The following is an 11,381-nucleotide window of genomic DNA, read 5'->3' on the forward strand; positions in this document are numbered from 1 at the left end:
TAACAGTTCTTGAGTATAAATAATCTAATATACTGGATTCAGATACTTGTCTCCTAGTCACTCACCTCTCCCAACAGTTCTGGATGCGCCCGTGGCGTGTCCACGAAGCGCGCCATAAAGCCTACCCCATCGGGGTCATGTACGCTGGCACGCCGCCACTTCTCCAAACAAATGATACGGTCACACATCACCCGACGGTCCACTCCACTAAACTTGCCGCCTGCAGGGCAGCTGTGACGTAACATTACGACCAGTGTCGTAACATTACGTCACGATGACTCGGCGGTGGAATTACCGACAACACGGCACGTCATAATTGACAAGCCTCTTCTCGGATCACACGCTTCCCATTAACTTCCTTCCGCAACGATTACTCATAAATTAATTGATATTATCACCTAAATATTTCCCGCTGCGTAGTCCTCATGTCGCGTTGTTTTGGCGGCCATCAAGCTAGCCAGTAGAGAGTCTAACAAACCTGGCTGCTGGTTTGGCGCCTCTATTCGCAGCTTTGTTCAACGTCCATTGCTGCGGCGACACTTATGTATGTAAATGATGGACATTTTATTCAGAGACATCAGCAGTGCGGGACCAACAATCATGGGTGAGTAACAATTAAAAAGTGTTCTTATCCCCCCCACCCCACCCCGGCCGGGGGGAGGGCGGGGGCCTATTTTTGAGGCGTTTATAGAAAAGCGAGAAGCCGGATCGGTCCGCCAAGCGGCAACGACTTGATTTTGAGAGCACTGATAATATTTAGCCCATCAACTGAGGAAATGCCAGTTTGGGACATCCGTTGACGCTGCGATAGTTGAGCCATACGGAAAATCCGTGCGTACATGCATTTGCGTGCAATTTGCATATAACATGCAGCGCTTTAGCAGTCACAGCGACAGGACCCAGAACCACGTCGCCCCGGCGATAAGCATGGCCGAGCAATGCCGAGCGTTGCAGGGCGTTGAATGCGCAGTGAAGCAGTTGAAGCCTCTGAAGCACGAGGAGGTGACAAAGGGCATAAGTGGTCTCATTTGCAGCCACTTTGGCCAATATCGGCTGGTCGTCATTGCTCTTGAAAATACCCGAGAGCAATCCATGAGTTTTTAGAGTTGATTGTCGGTTTTCAATGCATAATGTTCAGTGCCACGCACAGGGGCTGCCGGAGGAGGACGTGTCTCAAGGTGTTGCTGATCAAGCAACTGTTGCGGTGCGGGACTGGTTACATGAATGCGGTCCTAATTTATTTCTGGGGATGGGTGAAATGGGCATATAGTAGAGCTCGTCTCGTTCGTCGCGTAAACATTATCCTCTCCCCTCGAATAATCAATGAAAAGTACGAGCTGCTTCAAATCAAATGATTCTATCGGCATTGATTTCGACAAGCGGAACCTTTTGACCCACGAATGTGTATGCTAAAATGTTTGCGACACCCCTATGATTGCTCGTACCGGGTCCACGCCCGTTCCAGTCAGCTCGGAACGTCCTACTGCAGCATGGGATGCACACAAACGTCATATTCAGAGATAGGAACTCATTAGCATATGCCGAGTGACCGAGCTGAACATCTGCTGCAGTCAGTGAGAACGAGAGGAGCTCCCTCTCCGTGGGGGCGCCGTGATCCGAGGAAGATACTACGAGGTGAAATCCCGGACAAAGGTGTTTGGGCAACAGACTAGGAACCTACGTCCTACCTGGGAACTTTCAATGGGGATGAGTCATGAGCATAGAAGCGATGAAAGACAGATCCCATTGCAAGAGGCAAATTCCAGTATTTTTGTTTTATTCTCCATTACCATTTTTGCTGTTTGAGGTCTTGAGTCGCGTCGAAATCTCATATACCTACTTGCTTTCATAATAACTTGATTAGGATTCATTTCACTTCACCAACATTTAACCTTCTTTATCTGCTATAGGCACGAGTTTCATAACCCTACACGTACATTGGTCTGCTGCTCTTTACAACTGATATCCAAACAGATTTAGCTCTTGTACATGTAAAAATGGATATCTTGAGTGCGTACCTCCAAGGCTGCCTATCTTCCGTGCCGAATATCGCAACGCACGTATTTCGGGTCTCTAGGAATAAGTTCCGCTTGGGCAAATATTATTCTTGCTTTTCCAGCCACAATCTCTCAAGCCAGTTACTGCGCTGCCGTCGGGTTGCAGGGGCACTTTAGGATGATTTGACTGAAATACTTGGCAATCTTACCCTATTCGAGTAAAATGGCATTGACCTATGTGACTTAGGGACTTTGTCAGCAAGAATGATAAAAGCTCGCGTTTGCAGGTTTAGGAGGTCCATGCTCCCATGCATACCAGACTTGCAAAACATAGCCCGGAGAAGGACCGCTCCGGTTGTTTTTCAATAGAAAAACACAATTCTAACGAGTAGTGTTTGTCTTTTCAAACAACCTGCGGTTATACTACATATCCATGATTTCGTGTAAATACCTTTCAACAATGAATTATAACATAATCGCCAGGTTTTTATGCAAATAGTTTAAGCTGAATAATTACTCCAACTGCATTCTCTTGAAGTCAGCCCACCAACTGTATTATTTTACCTAGTTATTCGACGCAATTCGCCTACTACCTCATGATTATCGAACTGATTAATACGATACGACACGCATTCCAAGCGAAGGAGCACAGCCGAGTCGCCAACAAAGTAAAAAAGGCATACGTACTCAAGCGACCTCAGTCAACGTGGATTGGCTCTATGTTCGAAAGCCTGAAGAGTGAACGCAGTGCCAGATCTAAACAACTGTAGTTAATTATCTTTACACCACTGAGGCCCGTCAGCACACATTTTACCAGGTCGGTGACTTGGGATCAGGTCAATTTTGCGTCCTCTCCATTATAAGTCAATGGGAGAAAGTTTACTTTAAAGGCGCTTCTTTTGGCCGAAAGTCGTCATAAAAAATCGGACATCGAAATACGAAACTCCGGATTATAGATAAGCACGACACGCCGCATCGGAAAATTGCACCCGTGACCCCTGCTTATGTCAATGAAGTCATATTAGGTCATATAGGCTCTCTAGCCTTTTTTGTAGAGACGAGCTAGAGTAATGAAAATACTTAATGTGTTCAAGCCGACGAAATGGATTGACTGGTATGCAACATGATTTTGTGCGATCAGGCCTAACCTTGACCTTAGGTCAAATTTTCAGAATGACCTTCCAAGGTCAAATTATATAGGTAATTCGATGCGTCGCGACGACACGAACACTTTACCTTCAAGGAAGAGCAAGGTCGTGACTTCCTTGAGTCAAAAGTTATTGCAGATAATTTTTTGTTAAGAACGGCTATTTTGAGTTCTTACCCTCTGGAGGCTAAACTGTTGATCTGAGGTCAAACCTGAGAACATTAACCCAGGAAGAACATCAAAAAAGCTATCAAACGCGCTTTTTCGCGGCGCTGCAGCCCTATTTTCTCCCGAGTTATGCGACGATTTGTAAAAAATGTTGATTATGAAGTTTGACCTCCGGTCACCTCTGGTAACCTGTGATCTAAAAATAACCGGCGTATTTTCGTTGTGATCTTTGACGCTTTTTCCAATGCCCCTTGTCGTGAGTTTCTACGTGGCTTATGAGCTGAGCTAAACGGCTCGGTATTCAAATACCCCCCCCCCCCCTGGCCCGGCGCGGTTGGCGCCAAGCACCGCGCTGGCCCTACGCGGGTTAAAACGCTGAAATAAATTAAAAAATGAAGGTATTTGCTGTAAAAGAGATTAGGTGCAGTCAAATTAGGCGCATTCGCCGGATAGCCCGTAGTGAAAACGGCTACCAGGACCCTCGGTGATCTTAGCATGTCCTGGAAGTTCCAATTAAATCGATGGAAAAATGTAGGGTACGTAGAAAAATACTGCAATTTTAGAACTATTTTGACAATGTGCCAGTTTTTGTGACCTGGTGACCTGACCCGAGAACACTGAAGTCAAAACTCCTGGGACACGTGTCAAATGAGTGACACTACGTGCCACATTGCTCACTCTACTTACATAGGCGGTGGAACGGGAGGGCACCGGGGCACCGTGCCCCCCTTGATATGGGCATTTTAACAGTAGCCCTATATGGGCGTGGCATGGAAAGAATGGGACCAAAAGTCGGCAGTGCCCCCCTTAATTGAAGGTGTTCCGCCGCTACTGTCTACTTACAAAAAATCTTCGTAAATCTGTTGCCGCTAAACTAGTTTAATTTAACCCTGACCTTGTCCTGGTTTTCGTGACCTGGTAGCCTGCCTTGAAACCACCAGAACCTGAAATCTTAAGGGAGTGTGTTGACCAGATACCTCAGAAGGTTTGCAGTTTTTACGATATTTGCGAAAACCCTATGGGAGTTGTATCAATCCCACTGGCCACTTGCCAGTGGCCAGGCAATGATAAGTATTTTGCATCACTGAGTGTAACGGCACATCAAGTGCAGCTTAAAGAGCGTATTCCGTCATTTCAAAGTTTCAAACAAAGGTTTTGGGCCCTTTTGGTAGTTCTAAATCAATCAATGGCCCTTTCGATTCGTCATTCAAGGGCCCTTTCGACTGCATGTATCTCCTGAAAGAAATCCAAGATTGACGCCACTGGAGGACAAACTGTCGCAGCATCGACATACGACATATGCAAGTACGCACGTATATAAAGGATGCGTACTTGCATCTATTCGCAGCCTGCTTTTGTCACACTCCGCTGGGTGGCGTAGCAAATGAGTAGTCGCAAATAGGCGACGCGAAGCCTGGCTCTGATCTCTGAGGAGTACTCGAATGCCGAATCAGCCCTTTTAGAAGATCCGTATCTACCAAGGTCCTTAGAGGTCATTTGTAGGTGTAAAAGCCTTGAAGTTCTCGAGTTTTTTTTTTACTAGACAGGAAAAACACATTTTTAGCAAAACTTTTGTCCAGTTCCCGACCCTGATGTCGATAATGGTTTTCAATCTTGGTTTCAAGTGTCTTGTGTGACAAACTGAGGTGGAACTGACTACAATTAAGTACTTTATTCAGGGAGCTTCTTGTGCAAAATATTTGAAGGATGCTGAATACATGCTGTAAAATATTGACTCGCATTTTTCAAAATATTTATATTGAACGCTCAGGAGCTTTCGTGGGTGCCCTGTTTGACTTTGAGGGTGCTTGGGCACCCACAAAGAGGTATAAAACCCCACCCCTCTACAGATATGCACACATAAGATGAATTGTGTTTTCGTACATAGGAGTAAACGAGGGGCGTTCAAAAAGTTCCCGGCCCAACCATGAAGGAGTTGGAATTTCGGCCTGCAACGCGGTGTGTTCAATGATGTGTTATTGGGATGTCCACTTACGTAGCCATTAACCAATCTGCCCTGTGATTGGTTCAGGCTGCTAATTAATCGTAACATAGTTTGCCATTCCCGGTCAGAATGGGCGACGCCCAGAAGAGAACAGTGATTTGGTTCATGCATTGCAGAAAAATGCACTAAACGTTATTCACGAAAAGCCAGTGCCAACACATGTTGAGGTTTGTCTTTCTTACAGTAGCGTCAAAAAGTGGGCATCTCTGTTCAATTTTGGTCAACAGATCATTAATGGTCACCCCCGCAGTGGCCAGCCATCAACAGCATTGACTCAAGAAAATATGAAAAACAAGCACTTCTTTGTGAAAAATGACAAATGTTCTTGTCTGGAACAACGCAGCAGAAGCGGAGGTGTCTATAAGGTTCCTCAAAACCATTCTTCGACAGCGTATTAATATGTTTAAGATCTTTGCAAGATGCATCCCCCGTTTGCTGACTCCAGAGGAAAGGCAAACTCGAAAGGAGGCGTAACACGAAAATTTTGGTCCCTATATCGAAGATCCAAAAGAGTTCATTGAACTACTTATTACCGTGTAGGGATTGTGGGTGTCACACGTTGACCCCTAGGGCGCGACCGAGTTGCACAAGTGGAAGCACACTGAGTAAAGGCCACCAAATGTGTGCGACGTGTTTAAGTCAGACGGCAGGGTGACAGTGGTTGCATTTTGGGAGCCTGGCGGGGCTCTGCTCGTCAACTTTCTAAAACAGGGGCGCACAATTAATGATGAATACTACACCTTCCTTCGGTAACAGTAGCGAGCAGCAGATATCAAGGAGAGACTAGGGAAGCTGACTAAAAGTGTGCGCCTGATCCAGGATCACGCACCAGCACACGTGAGCAGGGTGACGATCAGCGAAGCAGTGAGCTCTGGCCTCGAGTTGTTGTCACAGCCACTTTTTTCTCCGTACCTTGCACCCTCAGGTTGCCACCTCTTCAGCAACATAAGGAAATTGCTTAGCAGTGGCAACTTCGCTGACAGCAAGGAGACAAAAGCAGCCGTCTTGGACGTGCCAGATGCGTCCAAAACCCACTTGGCTATGGAGGCCCAGGGGCCTCTCGCGAAGCGCTGCGCGAAATGTTTTTGCCCTAACGTTGGTTATTTGACTAAATGAACATTTTTGGTCTCATAAGTCGACATCGTATCTCTGCTCCTTCATGGTCGGGCCGAGAACCTTTTGAACGCCCCTCGTACGCGTAAATAAGGTTATCGCCTAGTAACCGCGCCTTACTTCGCATCCTCAATAGCATTTTGCCATGCGTTCCCCATGTGTCCCAGTGTTACGCCCCTCGCCCCATATCCCTCCCCATCTCGCCCGCGCCGATATGCGGTGATCAGAGGCATCCGGGCTATCCCCGGCTGGACGATTTATCTCACAGGTCACCGATGTAGGCGGAACGGGGTCTCCATGAGAGTTCCTCCGACCCGTGACGTAGGCGGGTGACCCTCCCGTGCATGGCCCCGACCCGGCGCGGCGGCGGGGGTGGAGGTGTCGGCTCGGCGCGGTTTATAACGCGCGCCGAACCCTCTCGGCTCACTTCTCCATCGGTGCGGCGCGTGGAAACTTCTCGTTCGGTGCTCAGAGCAGGCGGTGCGACCTTACTTACGTGTCACGATCGGTGTAACGAGAAGCAGCATACTCCCATGTCTTACACTGGAACAGGAACTTGCAGGTATGATGGTGCAGCTGACGTGAAAATGATCGTCCTTGCTTGGAAATGGAAAGCAGCGGCAATAACTGCTTATGTTAAGCACCTATTGCTTTGGTCAATGTTTAGAATTTTGCTTTCAATATATATTTGCTTAAGCATATTATATGCTGAATTTTGACGAAAGGACGCTATACATACTTCCAGATGCGTCCCCCAAAGCCTTGCAATGAAAATGCATTAGCTTCCGTGCAAAACGAAACGCGTCATAAATGCAAAAAAGTCCTTGGTCTTTATCACAATTTTTTCACCTGGGCTTTACTTCATCAATCATCATCGAACTTAAAACGTGAAAAAAAGACTCTTGCAACAAACTGTTTAAAGACCTTTGGCCAAAGGTCGTATTTCAACAAGTGTTGTGCCCGGGTGTCGAACAATTTACAATATTGCTCTGTGTGAGCTCACCTAATAAGTTTTCGAATTTTAGCACATTTTAGCACATTTTAGCACATGAATGTAACTTTTATGCAAATTGCAATAGCAACCGATATCCCAAAGCAATGCACATCAAATGTAAATGTCAGTGCAAAAAAAAAATCATCATTCTTATGAAAGTACAAAACTATTGTAATGCTTCCATGTAATATATATCTTCCTCTTGTTAGTTTTTTTTCACCGAGTTCTACATATTCGCAAAGCGTTTTGTAATATCATATTGATGAGATGAGCTTTGATCTGCCCATGAATAGGGCAAATTAATCATATTATCATTTTGTGATCTAAATTGAGGCCAATACACCTGAGCGCAGGAGTTACACGACGCACCATATTCCGATAAGCGTCCATTTAATGACTCCCCCGTTGATCGTTTTACGCCTGTTATGAAAACTTCGCACATCTGGAGGCGTTTTGAGTTATTTTGACGGATCATAGCTCACGAGGGAAAACAGATGACATCATTCATTGGCATATCGTTTTTTTCACGCGAACTTTTAACGTAGATATGTTGAAACATCCTCGTTTGTGATCCTATACGAGTAGTGCATTTTACCTAAAAACCCAGAGCTGGTAAAAATGGGCCAGAAATGCGAATCAAAACCAATTTTATAACTTGCTCTGATAGGAAAGAAATCGAACGAGGAATAGATGAGGACATCTTTTAGCAGTTCCGCTTAGTTATATTTATTTTCTTTGCTCGTCGTCCGTGCTGTGCGGTGTCTGACGTTTTCCATAATTTCGCCGTAGGTTCGGAAAGCCTGACGTCATCTCTGCCACCGAGACCAGCCGAAAGGATAGGGAGGGTGCCTGCAGGCACCCAGCCCCCAGTCGCCGGTCCAGTCGGGGTCCCACCAGGGCCCTGTTGCTGGCCCTGCTTTGTGTCCTCGTTACAGCTGCTAGCGCCAAATCAATGCCGAAGTGCAGGTGAGAATCGGGCAGCGTGCCGACCTTTGACGTACAGCTGACGGGCCCTGACGTGTAGCGTGTCCCGGGGGACTAATATGTGAGGTGACGTGTCATGAGCGCTGCAATACGGGGATTGAAATACGTGCTATGTGCGTGATAGAAAGAAGATACTGCAACGAGCAAGCATATCTCCACCCATGTAACTGCATGGGTGGGGTTGGTTGGTTGTCGGGACGAGTTCAAAACTTCGCTACATTTTATTGTTATAAATTTATTGTACCTCACTCCATCTAAACAAATAGTGGTGACTGGAAATCTAGTCCTAGCTGATGCACCAGCCGATAGTCCGGCACCCAAATCACATTCAGCTCCTGATCAGTCTCTGACTTCTGCCGTTTCTGTCCGTTTGTCGCCAGAATTCACCCGTTCCACCCGTGGTGTCGAGGTGTGGCTTCCCGCGCCCACCCTGATCGAGACTCGCTGTCACCTCTGAGCGGAGCCCGGCTCAGCACACTGCTGAGAAAATACATCAGAGCCGACAGCAGGTATGGGCTGTTACATGAGACATGGGCGCATGAATCCTGTGAATGTCGTTGAGTTTGCATCTTGGCTGGACAAAAACTTTTCTTTCAATTAGTTCAGGTGTTCTTAAATTAGAATGTTAATGTTTTCTATCATCATCAAAGCTTAACCAAAAATATATAGGCAAATATTCAATGAAATGAAAGAAAATTATACTGTTACCGAAGATCGCGACATTATGTCTGACCCAGATCTAGCGCCATACTTGTGTCGCCGTCCATGCTAGTTGATGGGCTTCCACCTACCATACTGGTCTGATGTACCTATGACTTGCTTTGTGTAATTAAGAAAACTCCAATACAAAATAATTATAACCAAAAATGTGCAGTTTACACAGGCATAAATGCTATTTAAAAAGCTGTAACAAGCATCGGCTAAAGCTGTTTCTCTAAAGGGCAGAGACAGTTGAGGGCGGTCTTAACTCTTACCCCAAGGGTTCTTTAAAGATTTTAACATCTTTTGCCTGTTTTCAGACGGACAAGAGCCATGGAGTCACTGAGCGAATTCTTAAAAGAGGAGAGACCAGCTCTAGCTGATCCGACGAGAGACAGCGATACTCTGTTGCGTCGGGTGAGTCATATTTGCTTAGACAATTGGACACGATTTATTTCTTCGATTCCATTAAATGAACTGACAATGTCCTCAGCACAATGCTGTTCGTGCTAAGAATATATAAGCATATGTACATTTGTAGGCTAAGTTTAAAATAATTAAAAAAGGAGTTTGCTTGTGCAGTGTGTTTATGAGTATAAGCCAAATAAAGTGATAAATAAAAAACAAATTGAATATTAAATAAGCATTCTTAACTAAACTTTTTTCAGCGAGATAACAAAAAGTTGATGTTCGAAAATTAACGGTTCTTTTCCGTTCTTTTCAGCTTCTTCGCACGGCAAGGGACTCTCAAAATGACGGAGCAGTCTTCGGTTGAAGAGGGAAGTGTCAACTGAGAGATATAGACAAAAGAGCTCTGAGACATACGCGTGGTGTCAACAAAGTTACAATACTCGGATTCAGTTATCACCATGAACCGATGGGGTTCATGGGGTATGATACATGGTCATCAGGTCGATTATCAGCGCATTGAATGTTTGTTCATTTTAGAACACCCACACTTTCGTATACAGTAGATGAATACTCCATGATTGCGTCGGTGAGCAGAAAATAATACTAATGATAAATGACACTCATTACGGTGCCTATCAGAATGTCGATTGTTTTCCATTTTTTCAACTGTTTGCATCTAAGGATATTGATCTCATTTATAGACCTATACTTACTTTGATGTTCGTAGTAAAAGCTGCCTTCGAGCACATAAGTATTTAACAGTTAATTACCTGCATCAAAAACAGTGTTTAATAAGGATAAGGACAAACAGTTGAGGTGATAAGCAGGCATAAGCAATTTTTGGACAAACATATATTTATAACTCGCAGTCGCTATGTCATAAGTGTAGATCCTTCCAAGAATATTGTATTTAGTTTAAAATATTTAATAACTGTGTGTCATGTGTCAATAACTTTACTGCCACTCTGTAGGTCATTCAGCAGTAAGCGAACAAAGACAACACACTCTAGTTCCGCCCAAGCACGGCTGATCACTCATCTTTTATTGCTGTGCATTTGCATATTTTTTAGTTGTATTTTTACATGCATTTAAGCCAGAGGCATGATTAGAACAGAAAATGGCAATTTTCTATCTTATTTTTATCATACTTACAATTACGTGCATCTTCAGTTATGTGCTGTTGGCTTGTTTCTATTTTAATGTTGCTTGATGCCAATGCAACAAATATACAGCATGGATGCAACTCTCATCACAGCGAACATGTATGCATGCAAAAGCGCGCAAGTGTTGACCTGAGCACAAGTTAATTGTTGCTAGACATTGTAGCAGTGTTATACGAGGTAGCAGTATGCTCCATCCACTATTTTTGCTTTCCATTTGTATTTATTTCTTATACAACTTTGCACTAGTGTTTATTTATTTTCCCATTGACAGCCTGTTTTTTCTCAGTATTTACTCTTTGTGATAAGTGAGAGTTTTACAATAATAACCGTGTTGTGTGCCCGTCGTTTCGTATTTAAAACGCTGTGATGTGTTAAGTAATGTTGATGTTATCAACGATCGGTCAGCAGTTTCCTTTTGTGCTGGACTGGATCGTTATATAGTGCGGTGGCGATATATCTGATGTCTTGGATAATAAATGACCAGTGTGCATACATGCAGTTGTTGAACTACTATTCTTACTACCTATGTTTACCATATCTGTATTTGCAGCTTTATTTCTAACTACTACCATCCTCACTGTTGAATTGGGAAAGGTTTGACTCCATATATGTCACAGACTCAGCATCACATTTTATTAGCAATGCATTATATCTAAAACCAACAGATGGTTGAAGAAAGCTTTATGCAAGTCGCAGGGCG

At 44.5% G+C, this 11,381-nt stretch overlaps 1 protein-coding gene across 1 annotated transcript; it reads left to right on the forward strand.

Annotated features, from left to right (window-relative positions):
* Window positions 1-6,861: 6,861 nt before the first annotated feature.
* Window positions 6,862-11,175, forward strand: LOC122365242. The gene is made up of 5 exons (XM_043336260.1): window positions 6,862-6,992; window positions 8,214-8,390; window positions 8,789-8,917; window positions 9,428-9,524; window positions 9,832-11,175. Exons 1-5 carry the CDS (start codon window positions 6,964-6,966, stop codon window positions 9,880-9,882), a joined length of 483 nt encoding a protein of 160 aa, XP_043192195.1. The 5' UTR covers window positions 6,862-6,963; the 3' UTR covers window positions 9,883-11,175.
* The last annotated feature ends 206 nt before the right edge of the window (window positions 11,176-11,381 follow it).

Source organism: Amphibalanus amphitrite, unplaced genomic scaffold, assembly GCF_019059575.1.
Source record: "Amphibalanus amphitrite isolate SeventyFive unplaced genomic scaffold, NRLGWU_Aamphi_draft 000725F_arrow, whole genome shotgun sequence".
NCBI lineage: Eukaryota > Metazoa > Arthropoda > Thecostraca > Balanomorpha > Balanidae > Amphibalanus > Amphibalanus amphitrite.

Coding starts and splice junctions, on each gene's coding strand:
- LOC122365242 (XM_043336260.1), top strand. CDS start 6,964: ATGTCTTACACTGGAACAGGAACTTGCAG. Junction 8,391..8,788: donor AAATCAATGCCGAAGTGCAG/GTGAGAATCGGG, acceptor GTTTGTCGCCAG/AATTCACCCGTTCCACCCGT. Junction 9,525..9,831: donor GCGATACTCTGTTGCGTCGG/GTGAGTCATATT, acceptor CGTTCTTTTCAG/CTTCTTCGCACGGCAAGGGA.